Raw genomic sequence first — 23,792 nt, forward strand, 5'->3', positions numbered from 1 at the left:
GGCTGGCTGTCCATAGAGCTTTGTGACTCTTGATCTTGGAGTCATGAGTTCAAGCCTCACATTGGGCTTAGAGCTTACTTTAAAAAAATAAAATAAAATAGAGGAAGTAATATAACTCAAGTCAGGACCTGCTCTGAAGATTCAACGAGTTAATAATATTGCTCAAGCTTTTAGAACAATATCTTGCCACATAATATGCTTGTGTTTGTTCAATCTTTCAAATCCGGGGTTACAGCTATATTCTAGGGATCCCATCGAAAGCTTCTTCATAAGGAAAGCTCAAGAACAACAGTGTGGCCTGGCTGAAGTGACCCAGCATCCTAGCAACAGAATGTGGCAAGCCCGGGCAGGGACAGAACATGTACATGCAAAGTAGCAGCAAATAATGGCTGGAAGACTGGCTTCTGAAGCCAGACGGGGTGCAATTTCTGCCTCTGCCCCACTGAGGTGTGACTTTGAGCAAGGCACCCCTCAGGTCTTGGTGCTTGGGCTGGCTCCTTTGTAAAGGCCGCTGTAAAGCGCCTGCCCCGCGGGTGGGAGAGGGGTAAAAGGAACCGCCGAACCCTCAGCTCGGCCCACGCTCTAGCAGCCGCGCACTCTTCTCCCGAGCTCGGGTGCTCGGCACACTCCCCCTCAGCTCCCGGCGGCCAAGCCCTTCCGCCCGTAGGCCTCGGGCATCCCACCCGCAAAGCTCCCGCACAAGACCCAGAGAGAAAGGAAAGTTACTGTGTGCGGAGGCCAGGAGACGTCTTCACTGTTGCCCAAGATCCAGCAGCCGAAACAGGGGCCACCAGACTCGGGTTCAGCTGCCTGGGGCTCTAAGTTCACTCACCAAGCTGCTCTCCCCGGAGAGTTCCGTGGGGAAAGCTTCCTAGATCAATTCCCTGCCCTTGGAATCTCACGTTTCGGGAGTCTGGGGATCCCCAGCAGCGATCTCAGGTGAGCGGAAGCCGCAGGAACGCACTTTGCAGCCGGCGCCCGGAGTCGCAGGGTCCTTGCCTCGTTCTGATCGTCTCCCAGACCCGACTGCCGGCTAGGTCGGTGCCCCGGGCCGAGAGCAGCGAGCAACGTACCCCGCAGCGGGCGCCCCGGCCCGAGCTGGCGCGGCGCGGAGGCGGCACCTCTCTCCCGGGTCCCGCAGGAGCCCCCGACTTCGCCGCTTCCCGGTGCCAGGCTTCGCCGGAGGGTCCGCAGGGGCCGACGCGCTCCGCAGGCTCCCAGGGCCGGCGAGGGGCTCCCGGGGACACCCGCGAGAAGGCTCGGGGAGGACGGGCGCCGGGCGGCGGATACCGACGTCGGAGGCACCGGGAGCTCTCGGGCGGCGGGGAGCGGGCACCGGGGCAGGAGGGTCTTGGCAAACGCGAGGCGTCGTGGGGACGGGATGGGTGTGGGGTGGGTGGGGGTGCAGTCGCCGGGCAGCGGCCAGACGCAGACTCGCGCGCCCCTGCCCGGGCCCTGGACCTCCGCCCCCGCGCGCCCCCGCGGCCCCGCGCGCCCCCCGCGGCCCCGCGCGCCCCCCGCGCCCCCCGAGTCCCCGCGTGCCCCCCGCGGCCCCGCGCGCCCCCCGAGTCCCCGCGCGCCCCCCCGCGCCCCCCGCGTGCCGGGTGCCGCCGCCCCGCGCCGCCGCCGAGGAGAGCGCGCACAATGAGGCGCTTTCAGACGTGGCTGCGGTCCCGGAGCCGGCGGGCGGGAGCCGAGGCGGGAGGGACGGAAGGAAGGAGGGAGCTGGTTGGCCCCCGGCTCCCGCCACCGTCCCCAGCTCGGGGGAGGGGCGGGCGCCGGGGCGGGCGCCGGGGGACCCGGGGAGGGCGGGCGCAGGTGGGCCCGGGCCGGGAGGACGTCGAAGGGCTCGCGCTCCCTCTCAGCCTCCCGACCCGCCACGAAAGCGGCCTCCCGCGCGCGTCCCGGGCAAGGAGACCCCTCCTTGAGCCGGCGTCCTCCGCGCCCTCGGTGCATCCTCGCGGCGAGGCGACTCGGGAGCCAGGCCGCGCCCCAGCCCCCGGCCTCGGCTAACCTGCGCCCGGTCCGAGGCCTCTGGATGCCAGGCGGACACGCGCGGCCTCCCCGAGCAGCAGCCGACTGGGACCTGACACCAGGTCCGTAGGAGCCGGGCCCGGGGCTGGCTCCCCGCTCCGTTCTAGCCTGATCCAGAGGTCCGGCCTTGAGAGCAGGTCCGGATAAATACAGGGTAAGTTTCAGTAAGTAAAGCAGGCCCTCCCCCACCCAGATAACCAGAGTCCAGGCATCTGGAAAAGAGAATTCTGACCTCTTGCAGTTCGTGGTGGGATCTAAAAGAAGCCTCTGCTGCTGGGACTATAAATTAGTGCATTCTTTCCAGGATGCGGTTTGGCAACATGAACTTAAATCCTTAAGAACAGCCATAAGCTTTTTGAATTAGCAATTCCTTTCTAGGATTTATCTTTTTTTTTTTTTTTTTTTTTTTTTTAATAGTAGGCTCCACACCCAGCAGGAGCCCATCATGGGGCTTGAACTTAGGACCCTGAGATTAAGACCTGGATATTTAAACTACTGAGCCACCCAGGCACCCCTCCAGAATCTATTTTAAGGAAAGAAACGGCAACAAGGATTTATACACAAAGTTCATAGAAGTGTTGTTATTACAGTGAAAAAATTAGAAACAGTACAATAGAAAGACATGTATCAGAATACCAATGGGACGTCTAAGGACAACTTATTTTCTTCAGGTTTCTGTAACTACATTTTCTGCCAATAGGCATTTAGAATTTATCTGGTCAGAAAGAAACAAGACATCTTTAAAAAAGCATGAACATGATGGGACACCTGGGTGATTCTGCTTCCACTCAAGTGGTGATCCCTGCAGGGCTCCCTGCTCTAGGGGGCATCTGCTTCTCCTTTTCCTCTGGCCCTCTCCTTCCTTTCCCTCCCCTCATACTCTCTTAAAAGAATAAATGATAAATTAAAAAAAAAAAAAAGAAGCATGAATAGGAGAAAGAAAAAAAGACCAAATTTTTAGATGATGGGACCTAAGCAGGGGCTCAGGAGCCTCACTTGAGTCACAGAAACTGGATAATCATTGTGCAAAATTAGAGATCTCCCCCATCCCAATCAACAAATATTAATTGTTTCAAACCTTGACTTAGCTCTGAGTTACAGCTCCTTTGGTAAAATCCTGTGTATTACTCACCTTTCTCCCTCTCGCAGGTACATTGTTTCATTCCGGTTCAGAAGCCACCAACATCTGATCTGTAAATAATTTGATATTCACCAGACACAGCTGTAATTTTCCAGCCTGTGTTTTCCACATGCTATGTGGATTCCACCAAAAACTCACAAGTACTTGGGGCCAGACCAGGGGACTTGCCAAAGAGCTAACAAAAGTTCCAAGGTCTTTGGGCAGAGACCTGGCAACATATAGCTGCCGGTGAGTAACGCGGAGAAGTGTGCGCAACCTCTGCCCTCCCCACCCCCTTTCCAAACTCTTGAAAAAGCCACAAGAAACCTTCCGTTTTGAGTATTTTAATTAGAAAGGTAGAAAAAATATCATGGTTCTTTATACAAATTTTGCATTAAAATAATTTAACAAAATGCAAAGCAGTGTTTATCATGTCTTTAGCTCTTTTCCATATCTCATTACCTTTTTGTGATTCAATCCAGAAACCCTTTTTTTCATTTCTACCTCAAGAAAAAAAAAATGCTTAGGTATATAAACAGCCCTAGATATTACAAGAAAAGGCAGAGGGGCCAGTGTTAAGCTATTTTTTGTGCTTGAATACTTCAAAACAGCTGTTTCCAAAACTTTTATTTTGGTCAGCCTGGAAGAAAAGGTGCTTTGGAAACAACTGAATCTCCAAGGTAAACTGCAGCATTCACCGAGGAGTATGTTAGCATGGATCAGAGCAGGCATGTCTCAGTGTCAATGATATCTCAGGATCATAAAGTAGATCCATTTATCCTTTGAGGACGGTTTGTTTCCTCAAGGCAAGAATGGAGAACTAGTCTTCACGCGCGACAGAGCCGCATTCAGTCGTCCCATCCTACAGACGCTCACTTAGGCAAGAGGGTGAACCTGCTGGACTACTTGACATTCTGCTAATGGCCAGGCCAGATTAAGTTGCCTGGGTGAGCATCCTCTTTATCCCCTTGCTGCACCTTGTGTGTCCGCCCCAAAGCCGCTCATTCTGATGGGCACCCTGTTCCTTCATCAAGGGAAATACAAGTGCTGGGTTTCCCGCTCGCTAGCCCTCCAAATAAACTCTGTGGTTGTTGGCAGTGGGAGCCAATACCAACAACAGCTCCTCTGTCACCCACGTCCTTTTCGAGAAAGGGGAGGGCTGTCAAGGAGGAGGAGTGGCAACTGTCCAGGCTGTTGGATGAGGGCCAGAGAAAGAAACTGCGGTTGCAATCCTTACTTCCCCCACTGTTGCCGAGGGGATTGTGAACGAAACAGCACTCTGGCTGAAGCCTGCTGTTCCAGGGGCACAGAAAGGGCGAAAGGCAGGGCAACAAGCCAGCCATGGCAGGGCAGGGATAAAGGGCCGCTCAGCTGAGCTAATAATGATAAGACGACTGTCTGTTAGCCGGAGGGCAGGTGGATGGTCCTAGTGTCCTGGAGTCACCCACCCATACACGTGTTCGTGTATGTGCTCTCGGGCGCTTCCATTCTCCCCTTCATGGCCTCTCGGTGCTGGAAACCAAAGTTTTGAGTGGGAAATTTTGATGCTCAGTAGTGGAAAGTGCTACTTACTGATTTGCACATCTCTCACAAGAGAGACCTGAAAAGAGTAAAAAGTGGTTTACAATAGTGGGAAGAAATGCATAGCATGTTTCTCAGTTCAAGAGAGGAAAAGTCTTTGCTCGACTAGAGATGGGATTCTTTCCAAGAGTTCTAAAATGACTGTAGTTGTCTCCTGAAATTGAAGCCTAAGGCAAGGAAAAAAAAAAAAAGAAGCAAATTATAGCTTTCAGGAACCCTCAGATGTTTCTACAAACTAGTCCCGGGTGAGGTGCTTACAAAATACGGAATTTGTATAGAGAAAAATGAGAAAGGATTGTGCTTTGTCTCTGATAGGAAAAGCATACACACTGGCACGTGTCCATGGGCTCTCTGCAAAGATTTCTTAAGATGGCAGTTCTCAGACAATAAGGAGGTAGCCAGGGTCCTGCTTAGTTCTCACAAGTGGTCTTCTTATGATAAGTGCTCCTTATATGTTTCTCCCTGGGGCATTACTGCGACAGGGATTGTGGTCACCACCTGATTCTGAAACACAAATCTTTTGATTCTTTCAAACACCCAGAGGAAGATAAGCAGGATACTGACATACTGGATCCAGGCAAACTTGATCATTTCCCAGAATCCTGGTAGATATGTACAGAGAGTTAAGGAGTCCCAGATGATATTTTCTAAGTGGAAGTTAAACCAAAGGTTTAGTTTAGACGGGAAATGGCAAAAATGTTTCAAATACCCTTAATATAAAAGGGATGATAAAAGAGGATTAAGATATAAATATGGATGATTTTGACCTGAAGAATTGCCCAGAGAGAAATATGAAGAGGAAATGAGTATTATTCCCCCTGTATGAACAGCAGATGGAGTCATTTGAGCGGGGCCACGATACCTTAGCAGTTTCCAATCAAAGGCTTCCCACATCTGTTGCTTTTGGGGATGACGGAGGAACCCTCCTTTTTGGAAACTGAGCTACTGTGGCTCTTTAACTGAAAGGATATGAAATTACTTCTACTGGGTATCGGATGACAGCATTAATGACAAATGGAGCTTCAGCAGCCCTTCCCACCAGCCAGATGGGGTGGGGGTCCAGCAGGATGGTGGTTACTGTAATATAAGCAGAAGTTAATCCATGAATGCTCTCTCAATAAAATAATCAGGGCTATAAAAGTACTTTTTTACCTCTCAGGCAAATTCCGAACGTTAGAACTTATTCCAAAGAAATGATTCAAAAGGAAAGAGAACTGAATATGCAAAGTTGCTCACAAATTTGTTAAAATACTTGTCAAAATATTTATATTAAAAGGCCCCTGGGTGGCTCAGTCAGTTGAGCATCTGACCCTTAATCTCAGCTCAGGTCTTGATCACAGGGTCATGAGTTCAGGCCCTGTGTACTGGGCTCCATGCTGGGTGTAGAACCTACTTAAAATTTTTTTGTTAAAAACAGAATGGTGAGGGTGCCTGGTGGCTCAGTCAATTAAGCATCAAGCATCAACTCTTGGTTTCGGCTCGGGTCATGATCTTAGGGTCATGGGATCAAACCCTGCATGGACTCTGTGCTCAGCCGGGAGTCCGCTTGAGGATTTCTGTTCCTCTCCCTCTGCCCCTCCACCCACACTCTCTCTCCCTCAAATAGATAAATCTTAAAACAAACAAACAAACTTGGAACCGTCTATATATTCTTCTACAATTGCTGAATGGCTAAGTAAAGGAATCCTATACTACCACTAAAAATAATACCAATTAAAACTTTGTAGCAGCGTGGGGAAATATTTATATTACGAAGTACAAAAAAAATTGGATCCTAAAATGTTTCTAAACTACGACAAGAGCTGTATAAAAATATCTGCTATGGGGCAGCCCTGGTGGCGCAGCGGTTTAGCGCCTGCCTTTGGCCCAGGGTGCGATCCTGGAGACCCTGGATCGAGTCCCGTGTCAGGCTCTCTGCATGGAGCCTGCTTCTCCCTCTGCCTGTGTCTCTGCCTCTCTCTCTCTCTGTGTCTCTATGAATAAATAAAATCTAAAAAAAAAAAAAAAAATCTGCTATGGACAAAGACTGGAAGAAATAAACAAAGAAAAGTTGTAGATGAGTGGTTTTGTTTTAAAATTCCTTTAGTTTTGGAATAATGCCATCAATGCATTACGAAAAAATCAGGAAGAAATACTGGAACTGCAGTCTCCAAACTTGATAAGTATGTGTGTACAGTATTCATGATATCTTGTTGCCAAGTAATGCTTCAGATGCCTTCAGAGAAAAACCTCAGACCACCAACCAGCCAAACGTGCTGAGTCAAACACCTGGGCTGGCCTGAGAGCCTTTCCTCTGTAAGGGATGGACACACTCTGCCTTCCAGCCTAGGCCTTCTGCTCTACCTCCACTGCTTACATGGGGTAAGTCACTCACATTCCTTCATTCTATCTGAAAACTAGGGATAACAATTTGTCTTTGGCTTCTTTTGTAGGTATGGTGGGGAGCAACTCAATTATGTAAAAAAGGAAATACATCAAGCCAGTGGTGAGATAAATGTGGCACTTAATAAATAAATATGGCACATAAATCAGCACTTACCTGCTAGACTCTAAGAGTAGTGTGGTGGAGGTAGGGTTGTGGGTCTTTAGATTAGGAGGCAAAGGATAAATCTGGGTAGCTTGTTCCCCTCCCATCACGGAGTATTCACCAGTATTGATACTTTCATCATGACAAGGGCTCCAATGTTCTCACTAATCTGGAAGGTCCTTGAGAAGCGGCTGAATGAACTGTACCTATGACTCACCATTCCTTTCCTGGTAAGCAGCAACAATGTGGGTGAGGTCGTAGTCATAGGCAAAAGGACTGGTCCCGTTGATTACGGATACCTGGGAAACAGCAGGAGGATGTGGGATAAGCCCCCAGCCACTTCTCCACTCCTCTTTCCACCCTTCCACCCACCCAGGCTGATCTCAAGGACTACCCTCTTGTACCTGGTGACCTACTCCTACATAGGTAATCCTTTTTTTTTACAAATGGAGAGATGGTGACCACCAACCCTTTACCCCCTGCCCACCATGCAACAATTTAAATCATCTACATTCAGTCTTCTGGTGTTTTTTGTTTTTTTGTTTTTTTAAGATTTATTTACTTTGGAGTGAGAGAGAGAGAGAGAGCACAAGTGAGAGAGGCAAACAGTAAGGAGAGAGAAACTCAAGCAGACACTGAGCTGAGCACGGAGTCCAACACAGGACTTGGTATCATGACCCTGAGATCATGACCTGAGCCAAAACCAAGAGTTGGATGCTCAACCGACTGCGCCACCCAGGCACTCCTCAGTCTTCCATTTTACAGAGATAGGAAAAGGGGTCAATATCCACCTTTAACAACTCTTACAGTTTATTATAAAATACCCTTGTCTATTCCAAGAGGAACAATAATTCCTTTGTTTTTTTTTTAAGAGACCATATTTTCAACTCCTTTGTCTTTTTTTTCTTTTTTTGCTTCTCCTTGGATGCTCTTAATTTACCACTTTTAAATGTAGATATAAACGTGATCAAGTGCAAATAATAAGCATATTGTATGCTCTGTAATTTACGTTTTTTAAATGCAGAGATGGAACTAGCAAACGATCTTTGGAAGAAGGAAACAATCTCCTGCCTTCTAATATCACGTTCCAATTGATATAATCTAATATATAAACCTTCAAATAACAAGTTTATAGTTATAGCCTCCCCTCCTTTTTTTTTTTTTTTTTTTTCCTCCCCTCCTTTTTATTTAAATTTATATTGACTACAGGTAGAGGGACTATAAATCCATGTATCTGGAATAGATAGAAGTGTCAGGGAAGGGTGGTGCTCAGGGACATTTGAACAGGGACCTGAATGGAGCCTTAGAGCAAGCTATGCAGTTACCTAGAGCAAGCTATGCAGTTACCTAGAGCAAGCTATGCAGTTACGTGGCAGAGGGAAAGGTCAATGGGGAAAGCTTGGGGGGGGAAGGGCAGGAGCTGCTCTGTGGGTTTGAGCAACAGCAAAAGGGCCGGTTTGGCTAGAAAGGAGCAAGGGGGACCATGACAGGACAAGCGGCTGGACAGCTGGGAAACGACAGGAGCAGGCATCTCGTGGGGCAGCTGTGATGGCTGAATGAGATGATAATTTGTGACCTCTTTACTCAGGGCTGGCATACATTATTATGCTCCCTAACAGTGGTTAGTAGGACTTCCCCAATTAAAAGGACCACTTGGAATATGGCACGTGGGTGCACATACACACCCACAAACAATAAATATTTTAGTTCTTACCGACAGATTTTTGTTCTCTCTCTCTCTTTTAAATACATTTTAATTTTATTTATTTATTCATGAGAGACACAGAGACAGTAAAGACACAGGCAGAGGAAGAAGCAGGTTCCTCGCAGGGAGCCTGATGTGGGACTAGATCCAAGGACCCTGGGATCAGGACCTGAGCCAAAGGCAGCCACTCAACCACTGAGCCACCCAGGCGTCCCTCTTTTTAGATGTAAATATAGGTGTATCTATCTCTAGATTTTGAAAGAATTCATGGCAAGAATTCCTCAGAAATCCTTTTCTGTACCACCCACAGAGAAATGCTATTTCTAACATTCATGTCTCCCTCTTCAAAGAACTTGATAAAACAGTAACATAGAGAAACAAAAAGAGATGGACAATATGAAGCCTCCTTACGTTGTATCGGACATCGAGGCCTCCACTGCTCAGAGGCTGCTTCTGCTGCAGCCGCAGCTCTCCATTCACATATAACTGGGACCCTGGCACAGCGAAGGACGATTGGAGAAACGCCATGCTCTGCATCACGAACGTGGACATCCTCTGAAATCATTAGGAGAGACAAGTTCAGGTAGATCAGAAGCCTGTGGGCTCTTGGCATCCCTGTCTGTGGCGGCAGCCTGCCAGCCCCTCAAACACCTGCCTAGCCATAGAGGAAGCCCTCTGCCCAGAACCCTCTGAGCTGTCGAAGGCTCACACACATTGATACGACTCCAATGAGAAACCCATGATTTGCCTCAATTAAATTCCAAACTATATCTCAGAAGAGTCTTCTGCAGCATGGGTTTTCCTAGAAATCAGAAAGAGGGCTCAGTTCTATTAACAGGCATGGGGCACCTGGGTGGCTCCATGAGTTAAGCATCTGTCTTCAGCTTAGGTCATGATTCCAGGGTCCTAGGATTGAGCCCTGTTTCGGGCTCCCTGTTCTATGAGGAGTCTGCTTCTCCCTCTCCCTCTGCCCCTCCTCTGCTCCCTCTCTCTCTCTCTCTTTCAAATAAATAAATAAAACCTTTAAAAAAAGACAAAAAGGCAGGGACGGGCTTCCCTAAGGAATAGACTCACGTGCAATTGATAGGAGAAAGTCAGGATGAGCTGTACACCAAGAACATGCTCCGTGGACTGCAGAGGAAGCTCCAGTTTAAAATGCAGCATGTCCATTTTCCCATCCTGGTTCCTGTCTTCTTCTCTAGTCTAGGAAACCCAAAGAGAGCCAGTGACCCTGGTCCTTCATAGACCTGGCTAAAATCCACAGTACCTGCTGTACACAGTAACCCACTGTTCTGCTACACAGAGTATTTATCTCCCTCACCGAAAGCAAAAAAAAGAAATAATACATGGGTATAAGTGGATCAATATTGGGGAAAGATATTGCTGGATATATGCTGGATATATGCTGGAACCTGAACTTCATAATCATGCCTCTCAAATATTCAAGGGTCATACTGAACAGGAAGAGCTCGGAGGCAGCAAGAAAAACACCTGATGGCATATATATGTGTGCTTGTTTATTTTAGTTGTCTCCTTCAATCTTTTGCGTTTTGTTGCTGGTGTTTTCTTTTTTCTTTAGAAACATGTCTGAGGGCAGCCCCCGTGGCTCAGCTGTTTAGCACTGCCTTCAGCCCAGGGCATGATCCTGGAGTCTCAGGATCGAGTCCTATGTCAGGCTCCCTAGCATGGAGCCTGCTTCTCCCTCTGCCTGTGTCTCTGCCTCTCTCTCTCTCTGTGTCTCTCATGAATAAATAAATAAAATCTTAAAAAAAGAGAAAGAAACATGTTTGAGTTTGTAGAGAATATTTAAATAAATCTATTGCTCTAGAAGTCATTTTTTTTTAATAAAAAAGAAATGTATCCTAATCATTATACATTCATCTCCCAAGCAGACTCAGGAGAAAACCACCAAACTCTATTTAATTTTTTCAACCACAAGTGTCTTTGCCCTCAGACTATTGATACTGGAACTCATTCTCACTGACATCAGGGCTTGAAAGCCTCGTGCATCTTTTAGTACCAATCAATACAATTAAAGAGAAAGCTAAATAAAATCAGCAAGTCATGAAAACCACACAGATGGTTTATAAACTATGTACACGAAGGTAGGGAAAATAGAGATCTAAGCACAAAAACTACAAATGACAGCTCACAAAAATCAGCAGAATCCAGTCTTACAACCCATAGTTGGACCTCATACTGATCCTAAAATGACTAACAGGAGTCATGTCACTGAAGTATGATCACTGGGGACATGATTCCTCGGGACAGCTCTGGATCCTGTTGCTACAACTGATCCTACTCCCCTGTAGGGTCCCAGAAGGGTTCTACTATGGCATATCAACATTCCCATTGGCATACTCCATGAATGGATTCACGTTGCTTTCCACTGTTGTTATTATTATGCAAGGAAGCCATTCTTTGTTCTTTTTCGGGCTCCTAAGGTTGTTTGAGATGGAGCTATCTCAGTTTTCAGGACCTTTTAATCATGTCTTTCCTTCCAGACAATAATGTCCTTATCCTAGGCCTTGTTTTAGAGAAACCTACCCTTTCTCTTCTGTTGGATTCTGTTTTCTCTGTCCTGTTCCATCAGCTTCACAGGTGTAGGGGAGGGAGATTTGTTACCAGGGCTGATGATCAAGTTACGGAGGCAATTATGTATGAGCAACTATGAGTAGGATGGAAAAGAGGCTGCCTTGTCTTCCTGTGAATTTTCTTCAGTTGGGAAGACTTGCAAGACAAAGTCAGGTTCACTCTCTGTAGTGGATCCATGGCTTCTGGATCTTTAGGATTGGACAGGAAGACAAAGATCAAATGTCTCACCTTGCAAGAAGGATAGTGGCCGGGGTGGGGGTTGTCAGAAGAATCCAGACCCCAACACAGAGTGAGAGAAATGCATTTTTTTTCATTTGATATTTACAATAAGCCTGAGGTAAGCAGAGCAAGTATTATCCCCACTGTATCGATGAGAAAATCGAGGTACAGGGAGATTGAAGGATTTATTGGGCATGGCTAGTAATGGTAAAGATTTGAAACCATGTCTTTGCCTTCAAATCTGGTCCTCTTTCCAGGACTAAAATGTCTAGACTTAAAAACAACAACAAACCCTCAAGGAGAAGATGTTGGGTAGGACAAATCTTTTTGCAAAAAGCCAGCATCAAAAGTTTGAGAGAAAGTAAGCATATTATTTGTGCACATATTTTTACTCCACGTTCACACAGGATAGATATCTGGCACAGCACCATAACCAGTGTATGCTTGTTAAATTCACTCATTACTCTGTCAAGTATTTGTTTAAGGGCTTACTACATGCCAGGCACTGTCAGGTGCTGGAAATACAATGGCAAACAAAATAGACAAATTCCTTACCCTAATGGGGCTTACATTCCCAGCCAGGGAGGCGGAAAACAGATCAATAAACAAATAAATGTGATAAGTACCACAAAGAGAAATGAAGCAGGCTTCAATTAAAGAATGACACGGTATGATTTCACAGCCATTTGTACAGAAAATATTCAGGAGGATCTGACTGTGGGAGGCTGGAATGAAGTGAGATGAAGAGGCACAGATACATCTAGGGGAAGGGTGATCCCTGCGGACAGAGCGCACCTGCTCTGTGCTCTACGCAAAGTGGGCAAAGTGGGCAAAGTGGGTCAGTGCTTAGGGGAATGACAAGGCCAGTGCAGCCGAGTGAGTGAGGAGGAGGTGGAAGCAGAGGCCAAGGTAGTCATGTGGTGAAGGATGATGCAAACACTGCCTTTCCCACAAGTGCCCATTGCCAGGTCCGGCTCTCATCCCCACAGGGCTGGCAGGGTGGGCTGCTTCTATGCCAGCACTCGGACCACTGATGAAATCCACTCCTTTGTTCCATTTAGTTCAAATCAAGCTTAACACATGTGCATGTTACAAAGACAGGCATTCGGAGAACTAATACTTCTTTAACACAAGTTCAAGGTTAGTATCTAAAACCCAATCCAATCGGTATGTTTGGCTAAGAGAATTCGTAAGTTATATTGGCACCTTATTTTTATAAGGCAGATATACAATTGGAGCAATTTTTATATCCACTGATTGTCCCATCTGATTCCTCTGCATATCCCAGTTATAGTAATAATTAGCAATATTTAGAGATATTTATTTTTTATTTATTTATTAAAGATTCTATTTATCCATTCATGAGAGACACAGAGAGAGTGAGAGGCAGAGACACAGGCAGAAGGAGAAGCAGGCTCCACACAGGGAGCTTGATGCGGGACCCCAACTCAGGACTCCGGGATCACGCTCTGGGCCAAAGGCAGAGGCTCAACCACTGAGCCACCCAGGTGTCCCTATTTAGAGATCTTTATATAGTTATGCTGAGGCTAAGAGACGGTTTGGGGCCCAGTGCCAAAACTGGGGCTAGGACTTAGATTTCAGGCTCTATTATGTGTTCCTTCTATAATAACCCACAAGAACCTGACTTCAAAGATTTCTTGGAGTTAAAGCAGGTAATCCTTTAGGATATATGTGAAACCATTACTAATATACTATATGAGATCAATGTAGGCATTGGCAGGTTTGGTCAATTCTCATCAGTCAGCCTGGATCCATCTGGGTGCAAGGTGGAAGACAGAAACTAAAATAAACAATAACTTTAGGGGATCCCTGGGTGGCTCAGCAGTTGAGTGCCTGCCTTGGGCCCAGGGCATGATTCTGGAGTCCCGGGATTGAGACCCACATCGGGCTCCCTGCACGGAGCCTGCTTCTCCCTCTGCCTGTGTCTCTGCCTCTCTTTCTTTGTCTCATGAATAAATAAAATCGTTTTTTTTTTTAAAAATAAACAATAACTTTAATGGAGGGAGTTTAGTATAGGGGATAATTAGTAACTAGGGTATTAGAGGACCAGAAAGGCAGGAAGGGAATTATGTGGTAACATGCAGAGGGTGATGGCAGGATGGAGGTCTGTGCCTAGAGCTGGAGAAGGAAGGGAAGTGACCAGTGTTACCTCATGGAGCTGGGCCAGACCACAGAAACCTAGACAAAGAACCCACTAGAGGGAGTAAGGCTGAAGGAGACTTTCTCCTTCCTGTTTGCATCAGTTCCTCATCCCACACCACCCTCTCCCTCCCCTCCACCCCTATGAATGGTTCTTCACTCTGGTTGCAGTTTTTTCCAACTCCCAGAAGCAGGCTCATCATACCTCCTACAGGTAGGACCTCAAGAGCCAGTGGGTGAAGGGGAATGTGGTTTTCAGCAACTCAGCGTGAGGTCACAAAGGAGCATATAGGAGAGTGGGTTTGAAGCTGGAACAAGATTCACTAACCTGCATACCATGTGACTGTAAGAGTTACTGTAAACTTAATCTCTGCCTTTGTTTCCAGAGTGCTCTGACTTGCAAAGTATTTGATGGTTTGTTGGAATTTTGTTAGGATCTTGTTTGTTTTCATAACTTTTATGCTTTTGAGTCACATTCTTTTATTAAAAGTTAATGTCTTCATTTTTTATAAGATTTTTCTTTTAAGTAATCTCAACATGCCACATGGGGCTCGTACTCACAACCCCTAGATTAAGAGTCGCAAACTATACTGACTGAGCCAGGCAGGTGCCTCAAGGTTAATTAATTAATTAAAAATACTTAATTTATTTATTCATCAGAGATACACACAGAGAGAGAGGCAGAGACACAGGCAGGGGAGAAGCAGGCTCCATGCAGGGAACCCGACGTGGGACTCGATTTCGGGACTCCAGGATCACGCCCTGGGCTGAAGGCAGGCGCTAAACCGCTGAGCCACCCGGGCTGCCCTATTTATTTATTTATAAAGATTTTATTTATTGATTGATGAGAGATGCAGAGAGAGAGGCAGAGACATAGGCAGAGGGAGAAGCAGGCTCCCTGTGGGGAACCAGATGCAGGACTTGATCCTAGGACTATGGAATCACGACCTGAGCCAAAGGCAGATGCTCAACCATTGAGCCACCCAGGCACCCCTAATTTCTTACTTTATACCAGTGTCTATTTTACTATATACTTATCATTGGTGTTTAATTTTTTTCTTTTAATGTTGAAAATACTCTTTGGCATCAGTCTTTGGGTCTCCAACAGAGTAAGGACCAATACTTCATGGCTCCTAGACTCATCAAATCCTTGCTACCTGTATTTCAATGAATCTAAGATACTATCGATTATAAAATGCATCATTACTTTATATGCCAACAAAAAAGCAAAATACTTCTTTAAATTATGACACAATGCTTTCTAATTACTAGCATTTCCTTTATACTTATTAAAAGCTTTTAGATTCTAGGTATATTTATATTAGATCATATTTATGCACATAAAAATATAAGCAAAATAAATTGATCTAGGGATTCCTAAAACTTCTTTCCATTGTGATTCTTTTGCATCACTTTATGACCCAATGATATCCATACTTTTAAGACTTTATTTATACATGAGAGACAGAGAAAGAGAGAGAAGCAGAGACACAGGCAGAGGGAGAAACAGGTTCCATGCAGGAAGCCTGACGTGGGACTCGAACCTGAGACTCTAGGATCATGCCCTGGGCTGAAGGTGGTGCTAAACTGCTGAGCCACCTGGGCTGCCCGATATTTATACTTGTCTACGTAATTTTGTCCTTGATGCCATCAAGCATATTGGAGATACATTTTTTTAAAAATCCATAAATGGAACTAAATCCATTGGTCTGGGCTCTTAAGAAGGCTTTTGGAGTGCCTGGATGGCTCAGTTGATTAAGCACCCAACTCTTGATTTCAGCCCAGGTCATGATCTTGGGATCAGGCTCTGCATGGAGTCTGCTTGAGATATCCTTTTTCTCTCTCCCTCTGCCCCTCCTCTGACTGAGTCATTTGGTTTTGCTCAACATTTGGTTTTCATGGTTAAAATAATGTGAAAACTGTATCTTAGACACGATGCTCTCCACTCTTCTTGCATCTCCTATAGCCTTCAGCCCCCATAGATTCTAGGTCCACACATGCCTTAAAGAGGTAAATCAGGCTTGTTGAAGGGACTGGTCACCTTGTGCTTTTTTTCTTCTGTCCTTAACAACAGCAACAATATGAAACTCGGATTTATAAAGCATTAAAAGCACAGGGACTTTAGAGATGCTGTCCAAGGTGAGCTGATTAAAGCAGAAGGAAGGCTATTTCTGGCTTCTGAGGCATTTTCCCAAATTAGCAACCACAAAGCCACCCCCAAGTATTTGGTCAAACCTTGACCTAAAACCACTGCTTCCCTGGTCTCCTGTGGAGTTTCTTAGACAGGCTGTAGTTAGTCTAGGCTGTTGGGATTTGGCGGGGGGGAGCATTTTGTTGCAATAAGGGTTAAGAGTATATGATATAGAATGACAAACCCTTGTGTTATAGTCTTGACTGTTCAATTAAGAACTAGGCAAATGGGCAGCCTTGGGTGGCTCAGCGGTTTAGCGCTGCCTTCTGCCCAGGGTGTGATCCTGGAGACCCGGGATCGAGTCCCACATTGGGCTCCCTGCATGGAGCCTGCTTCTCCCTCTGCCTGTGTCTCTGCCTCTCTCTATCTCTCTCTCTGTGTCTCTCATGAATAAATAAATAAAATCTTTAAAAAAAAAAAAAGAACTAGGCAAATGATGTCACTTCTCTGAGGGGTATAACCTCTACATCACATGGTTACTATGCAGATTAAAGACGTAATATATGTAAAAAAAAAAATTAAGGGCTAACACTTAGTGATTATCACAGGCCAAGTTCTATGTAAAGGACTTTAAATGTATTATCTAATGATAAAATGCCTAGCATATGCCTGAAACAGTAAATCAACAATAATTTTTATTACTGTGGCTTGTAAGTTTATCACCACGGGATCACCTCCTGTTTAAAACAAAATTGAGACATAATCCACATACCATAAAATTACAGAAAATATAGTTTGATTTTAGGATTTCATGAAATTGTACAACTATCACACCCACCTATCTAATTCATCATCCAAAAAAGAAACCCTATGCTCATTAGCAGTCACTGCCATTTCTCCCCACCCCCAATTCACCAACCCCCTGGAACCCCTGTCTCTACAGATTTGACTCTTCTGAACATTTCACATAAATGGAATCATAAACTGTGCTACCTTGTGGCTTCACTTAGCATGTTTTAAAGGTTCATCCATGCCATAGCATATGATTCCATTTCTTTTGGTGGCTGAATAACATTCCATTATATGGCTATAACCCATTTTGTTTAACCATTCATTGATGGACATTTGGGTTGTTTCTACTTTTCTGCTATTAGGAATAAAGCTGTTATGAACATTTGCGCACGAGTTTTTGTCAGCTCTTCAATTCTCTTGGGTACACATATACCTAGGAGTGGAAGTGTTGGAAAATACCTTAATTCCATGTTTCACTTTTTGAGGAACTGCAAACTATTTTCCAAAGCAGTTATGTCATTTTATATACTTACCTGCTTTTCAAATTATTTATTAATTTATTCATCACACACACACACACACACACACACACACACACACACACGGGCGGGGGCAGAGACATAGGCAGAGGGAGAAGCAGGCTCCATGCAGGAAGCCTGATGTGGGACTCGATTCTGGGACTCCAGGATCATACCCTGGGCTGAAGGCAGGCGCTCAACCCCTGAGCCACCTAGGTGTCCCCTTACCTGCTTTTAAATTTTCATTGTTTTTTGGTTTGTTTTTGCCTTACTTGTAAATTTTTCCTTTAAAAATTATTGCCATTATGGGGCTCCTGGCAGGATCAGTTGACTGAGCATCCAACTCTTGGTTTCAGCTCAGTTGTTGATCTCAAGCCCCACATAGAGCTCCATGCTCAGCATGGAGTCTGCTTGAGATTCTCTCCCTTTCCTGTTGCCTTTCCCCCTGTTCACGTGCTTTTTTTTTTTCTCTCTCTCTCTCTCAAATAAATAAATCTTTAAAAAATTATTGTCATTGGGCAGCCCGGGTGGCTCAGAGGTTTAGCGCCACCTTCAGCCCAGGGCATGATCCTGGGGTCCCGGGAGCAGGTCCCATATCGGGCTCCCTGCATGGAGCCTGTTTCTCCCTCTGCCTGTGTCTCTGCCTCTCTGTGTGTGTGTGTGTGTCTCTCATTAATAAATAAAAATAAAATCTTTAAAAAATTATTGTCATTATAATATAAAAGTCTTATGTACTACATTCTCATGGTACAAAATTTAAAAAGTACAAAAGGATATATAGTAAAAATGTTTCTCCCCAACCCTAACCTCAGCCACTTAGTTCCTTCCGCAGAGCAATAAGTGTTGTCAGAAAGAGTAAGAGCATGCATGTATATATATGTATACACACCCACACACATATTTTGTTATTTTTTCTATTATTTTTATATGAATGGAAACATACTATATACAATTTTTGTTTCTTATACTTATCAGTTTCTTTTGGAAGTAATTCCACATCAATATATAGAGATCTACCTCATTAAAAAAAAAAGGCTATGCAACATTCATTCCACTGGGTAGAAGTACCACAATTTCTCTGATGAATCTTCTATTACTATATTAGTTATTTATGTTATAACAATGCTGCAAATGCAACTTTTTTATGCATGTCATTTCACGTGTGTGCACTAATCTTTGGATACCTTACTATAAGTGGAAGCAGGCACATGCATTTGTAATTCTGATAAATATGGACAAATATTCCTTCAAAGAGGTACATCAGTCTACAGTCCCACCAGTGATATACACAAATGGTCACCAGTTTTCCTATGTCTTGACCATGGTGCTGTCAGACTTTAAGCTTTGCCTATTTGATATATTTTAAAAATGGCACCGATACATTCTTTGCATTTCTCTAATAATGAGTGTGACTTCATATGTTTAAGAGTCATATGTGGTTTTTTTTTCTTTGAACTGTTTACATTCTTTGCCCATTTTTCTATTGGTATTTGGCCTTTTATTTATAGACCTATAGGCACTTTATGTTAGGAAAATGAGCTTTTCACAAGTGATACAAATGATAAAGCTTTTTTCCTAGTTGTCATTTGTGTTTTGATTGTGCTTATGGTTTTACCATGCCAATAATTTTTTAAAAAGATTTTATTTGAGAGAGAGAGAGTGCACAAGTCGGGGTTGGGGGGAGGCAGGCGGGAGACTCCCCAGTGAGCAGGAAGCCCTATTCAAGACTCAATCCCAGTACCCTAAGATCATGACCTAAGTCAAAATCAGTTGCTTAACCTATTGAGCCACCCAGGCATCCCTATTCCATATTTTAAATTGAATAGGTCAAGACCTATCTGGACATTAATTCTAATGTATAGTCTAAGCATTGGCTCCATCTTAACTTCCCATTTTATCGTACAAGTCATCTTTCACTACTGATTTTAAAATGCCACCTTCATGATATTTGAGTCCTTTTCTATATTTTTTATACAAGTTCCCCAAACCACACTGCTTTACTTATTATGGCTTTAAGGTACAGTTTAATATCTGGGAGAGCTATTCTGCTTGTATTACCCTTCTCTTTCTCCTAGAATTTTTCCTTCTTTGTCCATATGGCTGTTTGTACCCCCAAATTGTCATGTTTTCATTGAGGATGCATTAAAATTATAGATTAAGCAAAGGAGGATATATTCATGCTGTCAAAATATGACAGAGATTACCATTTATCTTCTTTGTGCCATTCATCAGTCTTTTTAAATTTTACTCATAAAGATCCTGCACATTTATTTTCTAAAAATGTTTGTTTGTTTATTTATTTAAGTAGGCTTTATGCCCAGTCTGGAACCCAATGCTGGGCTTGAACTCATGGCTCTGAGATCAAGACCTGAGCTGAGATTAAGAGCTGGATGCTTAACTGACTGAGCCACCCAGGGACCCTCCTTTAAAAACATTTTTTTTTAAAGCACACATTTCAGGATGCCTGGGTGGCTGAGCAGTTGAGCGCCTGCCTTCGGCTCAGAGCTTAATCCTGGAGTCCTGGGATCGAGTCCCACATCGGACTCCCTGCATCAAGCCTGCTCCTCTCTCTGCCTATGTCTCTGCCTCTCTCTCTCTGTGTCTCTCATGAATAAATAAAAAAAATATATATTTTTTTTAAAAAAAGCAGGGCAGTCCCGGTGGCCCAGTGGTTTATTTTTTTTTAAAGATTTTATTTATTTATTCATAGAAATGCAGAGAGAGAGAGAGAGAGAGAGAGAGAGAGAGAGAGAGAGGCAGAGACACAGGCAGAGGGAGAAGCAAGCTCCATGCAGGAAGCCTGATGTGGGACTCGATTCTGGGACTCCAGGACCACGCCCTGGGCTGCAGGCGGCGCTAAACTGCTGCGCCACGGGGGCTGCCCCCCAGTGGTTTAGCACCACCAGGGTGTGATCCTGGAGATCAAGTCGCACGTCCAGCTCTCTGCGTGGAGCCTGCTTCTCCCTCTGCCTCTCTCTCTCTCTCTCTGTGTCATAAATAAATAAAAAAATAATAATAAAAAATAAAGAAATAAAAAAATTAAAAAAGCATACATTTCTTGTTAAACTTATTCCTAATGAGTTTATCCTTTGGGGTTGCTGTTGTACTTCCACTATAACTTCTAGCTCATTTGTTTGTATCTCAAGATTTCAAAATATTCTCAAACCAAGAGCTCGCTAGGAAGAAAGCAAATCATATACTGAAAAAGAACACAGATGAAATAGTTCATGGATTACTTATAGATACTGGCCTAGAACAGAGAGGGGAAAAAGACTAGGAAAAAGGAGCATTGGTTTTGTGTTTTATAGTGTAAAATCTGCCCTATTAAAAATGATTAATAATTTTGGGCACCATATAAATACAGGTATGGTTGGTTGGTTTTGTGGATCAAAAATTGACACACAGACACTAAAACATGGGCAGTGGTATCAAGGGAGTAGTTCCTGGTTATGGAGATCAGAGCCTAACTAACTAGCAGTCCAACTGGAGAACCAAACAGTTGTAGTGGATGAACAAATGAATGAACCCTAATGCTCTCTCCTTGCTTTCACGATTACTTTAAGTTTTCATTTTATTTATTTATTTGAGAGAGAGAGAGAGAGAGAGAGAGGGCACACTTAGACTCAAGTAACCTGAGAGTATGATAGAGAGGAATACTCAAATGTAATGAAAAAAAAAAAAACCAAAAAATTCTAACAAAAACTTAAAAGACTGGTAATGCTAACCTAAGGAAAACTAACAAGGGGCGCTTGGATGGCTCAGTTGGTTGAGCATCAGACTCTTGATTTCAGCTCAGGTCATGATCTCAGGGTTGTGGAAGCAACCTCCTCCCAGTGTGGAGCCTGCTTAAGATTATCTTTCTTCCACCTCCCTCCCTCTGCACCACCCCGCTCTGCTTGCACTCTCTCTCTCTAAAAAATAATAAATTAAATAAATTTTAAAAATTTAAAATAATAATAATAAAGTACATCTTTTGTTTGGAATAAAGAAAACCTTTGCTTCCACTTTTGGAAAGGAAACCCATGCATGCAGAACACCAGAAATACAGTGAGTATACCGTGAAAAGCATACCTTGACACAGCCTCTCTCCGTAGTCACACTTCCCCACAGGCATTATCATCTCAAGAATGAAAATGGGCAACAGATCATGATTAGAGAGGAGTTATTGAGGCAAATTTGTCTCCTATTCCAGTTTTACTTTTTAAAATCATTTTAAAAGGTCTGATCCAGAGCAGCCCGGGTGGCTCAGTGGTTTAGCACCACCTTGAGCCCAGGGCATGATCCTGGAGACCCGGAATTGAGTCTCACGTTGGGTTCCCTGCATGAAGCCTGCTTCTCCCTCTGCCTGTGTCTCTAAGTAAAATAAAGTAGAATCTTGTTCACTGCAGTATGCTCCTTAATAGTGAAAAAAGTAAAATCCTGGGATGCCTGGGTGGCTCAGAGGTTGAGCGTGTGCCTTTGGCTGAGGGCATGATCCTGGAGTTTTGGGATGGAGTACCCACATCAGTCTGTCTGCATGGAGCCTGCTTCTCCCTCTTCCTATATGTCTCTACCTCTCTCTCTGTGTGTCTCTCATGAATAAATAAATGAAATCTTAACAAAAAAAAGAAAGAAAATAGTAAAAGCCCATCATGAACCCACCAACAGGGAACTAGTTAAATCCATTACTTTTTCCCTATAATGAAAATTTTATGCAGATCTTTCAAAGAATTAATAAATGTACATATATCAAACTCAAACTTTAATTTTATGTCATTATATATACCTGTAAGTCTTTAATATTTTACATTTAGGTATTATATATTTTATATGCATTTTTATAATCAGAAAAATCAGGAAAAAAGTAATCTGAACTGTATTTTGTTTGTAGTTATTCATATGACCAATCAGATGTAAAAAAAAATTTTTCGGAGCACCTGGGTGGTTTGGTGACTGAGTGTCTGCCTTTGGCTCAGGTCATGATCCCAGGGTCCTGGGATCGAGTGGGCACTGGGCTCCCTGCAGGCAGCCTGCTTCTTCCTCTGCCTGTGTCTCTGCCTCTCTCTGTGTCTCTCATGAATAAATAAAATCTTAAAAAAATTTTTTTTCACTTAATTACTAAAAAAAGTCTGAATTTTTTTTCAGCTACACAAGTTGGCTTGTAGATCAATCATTTCTGAGATATGCAAAGAGATTCAGCTTTGGAAGAAGAAAAAGTAGAATTTTCATACTTCTAGAGGAAAATGTTTTCAGAAATGAGCAGAAAGGTAATGATTGCAAAGGAAGTACTCACTCATCCTGAACCAAATTCTAAATTAAAGACAGTAAAACGCCTCCTTTTCATCCTGGACAACTGCAAGATGAGCAGCATCTAATTCTACAAGCTCAGAGAGGCGGGACTGGGATCCAAGCACATTCTGGGTAGATCGATGAACCAATCAGCGCCTCTTCCACGTGTTAGGTCTGCATAAAAATGCCTGTCCAACCAGCCGCTGCTCCGATGCACAACTGCACCGAAAAATTGGGGTAATTAATAAGAACACCACTCGGCCTTCGTGACTCCTGAAGAAAGTTTCGCGACCACGCATTCATCAGGCCAGGCCCACGGAAATGAAGAGGGCCAGAGACAGGCTATCCCCAGGCTTCTGTGGGACACATGGTGACAGCAGGGGCTAACATTCTTGGGGGCTGTGGACGGCTTGGGGAAGTCGAGTGAAACAAGAGAGTCACTTCCCGGGAATGAAATCCACGCCCAAGCCCACGCGTCTCTGTACACAACCTCCGTGGGTTCAGGGACCCCTAACACCCACGCTGGGCTTCCCACGGCCGGGGCTGGTCGCCCTCTCCCCGCTCCCCCGTCCCCCCCCGCCCAGTCCCGGGGGCCCTCTAGGCCCCGGGCGGGAACCACGCACCGAAACCAGCGGGACGCGCAGGTGACCCCCCTGCAGCCGGTTGAAGGCGGGGAAGGTGCTCCAGGCGAGGAACCCGCCTCGCTCGGGTCCCAGTAAGGCCACGAACAGCACCTGGTGCTGGAAGCGCACGGTCGGCTGCTCCTCGTAACTGCTCCGCTTCAGCCACAACCCTGCGGTGGAGAGGGCGGTGGACAGCAGGTCAGGAAGGCGGGCGCGGGCGCAGCCGGCCGCGGGGAGCTGTGCGCGCAGCGGCCGCGAGCAGCTCACCGTGGCTCCGGAAGGCCACCAGCAGGGGCGGGATGTACGTGAGCGCGGCGGCCAGCAGCAGGAACAGCGCGGCCTTGGAGCAGAGCCCCGCGCGGTAGCCGCGCTCCACCGGGTGGGAGAAGAGCTCGTACAGCGCCATGACCGCCTCGCGGATTCCGGCCGCTCGCCGGGGAGCCCTGCGCGGTTCGCGAGGGAGGACCAAGTTTGGCTTCTCCTGGTTGCCATAGCTCGGTCTCCACGGCAACCGACGGC

The 23,792-nt window shown here is 45.1% G+C and overlaps 2 protein-coding genes and 1 long non-coding RNA gene across 11 annotated transcripts in view; 1 reads left to right on the forward strand and 2 right to left on the reverse strand.

The window, feature by feature from the left end:
- The window catches only part of CHST6 (carbohydrate sulfotransferase 6), a 15,627-nt gene extending 12,285 nt beyond the window's left edge, over positions 1 to 3,342 (reverse strand). For 2 of the 8 annotated variants that reach the window (XM_072818821.1, XM_072818822.1), the window contains exon 1: positions 903 to 1,476. The gene's annotated coding sequence lies outside the window, so the exon portion shown is untranslated. Of the gene's footprint in view, positions 1 to 726; positions 1,477 to 2,014; positions 2,189 to 3,166 lie in introns of those variants that run through there. The other 6 variants (XM_072818806.1, XM_072818819.1, XM_072818824.1 and 3 more) reach the window with 5 other exon arrangements.
- LOC140629415 (uncharacterized) lies at positions 1,832 to 5,079 on the forward strand. The gene is made up of 2 exons (XR_012027250.1): positions 1,832 to 2,188; positions 3,184 to 5,079. It is a non-coding gene; the product is annotated as an uncharacterized lncRNA (long non-coding RNA).
- TMEM231 (transmembrane protein 231) lies at positions 3,483 to 23,757 on the reverse strand. 2 transcript variants are annotated; one of them, XM_072818826.1, is made up of 7 exons: positions 23,541 to 23,753; positions 23,274 to 23,443; positions 10,042 to 10,170; positions 9,379 to 9,522; positions 7,480 to 7,561; positions 5,702 to 5,812; positions 3,483 to 5,343 (listed from the first exon to the last, which is right to left on the reverse strand). In XM_072818826.1, exons 1-7 carry the CDS (start codon positions 23,677 to 23,679, stop codon positions 5,168 to 5,170), a joined length of 951 nt encoding a protein of 316 aa, XP_072674927.1. In that variant the 5' UTR covers positions 23,680 to 23,753; the 3' UTR covers positions 3,483 to 5,167. The 2 variants fall into 2 exon arrangements, with proteins under 2 accessions (XP_072674927.1, XP_072674928.1); XM_072818827.1 differs by lacking the exon at positions 9,379 to 9,522 and having other exon boundaries at positions 23,541 to 23,757.
- Between the last annotated feature and the right edge of the window lie 35 nt (positions 23,758 to 23,792).

This window comes from Canis lupus, chromosome 3, assembly GCF_048164855.1.
Source record: "Canis lupus baileyi chromosome 3, mCanLup2.hap1, whole genome shotgun sequence".
NCBI lineage: Eukaryota > Metazoa > Chordata > Mammalia > Carnivora > Canidae > Canis > Canis lupus.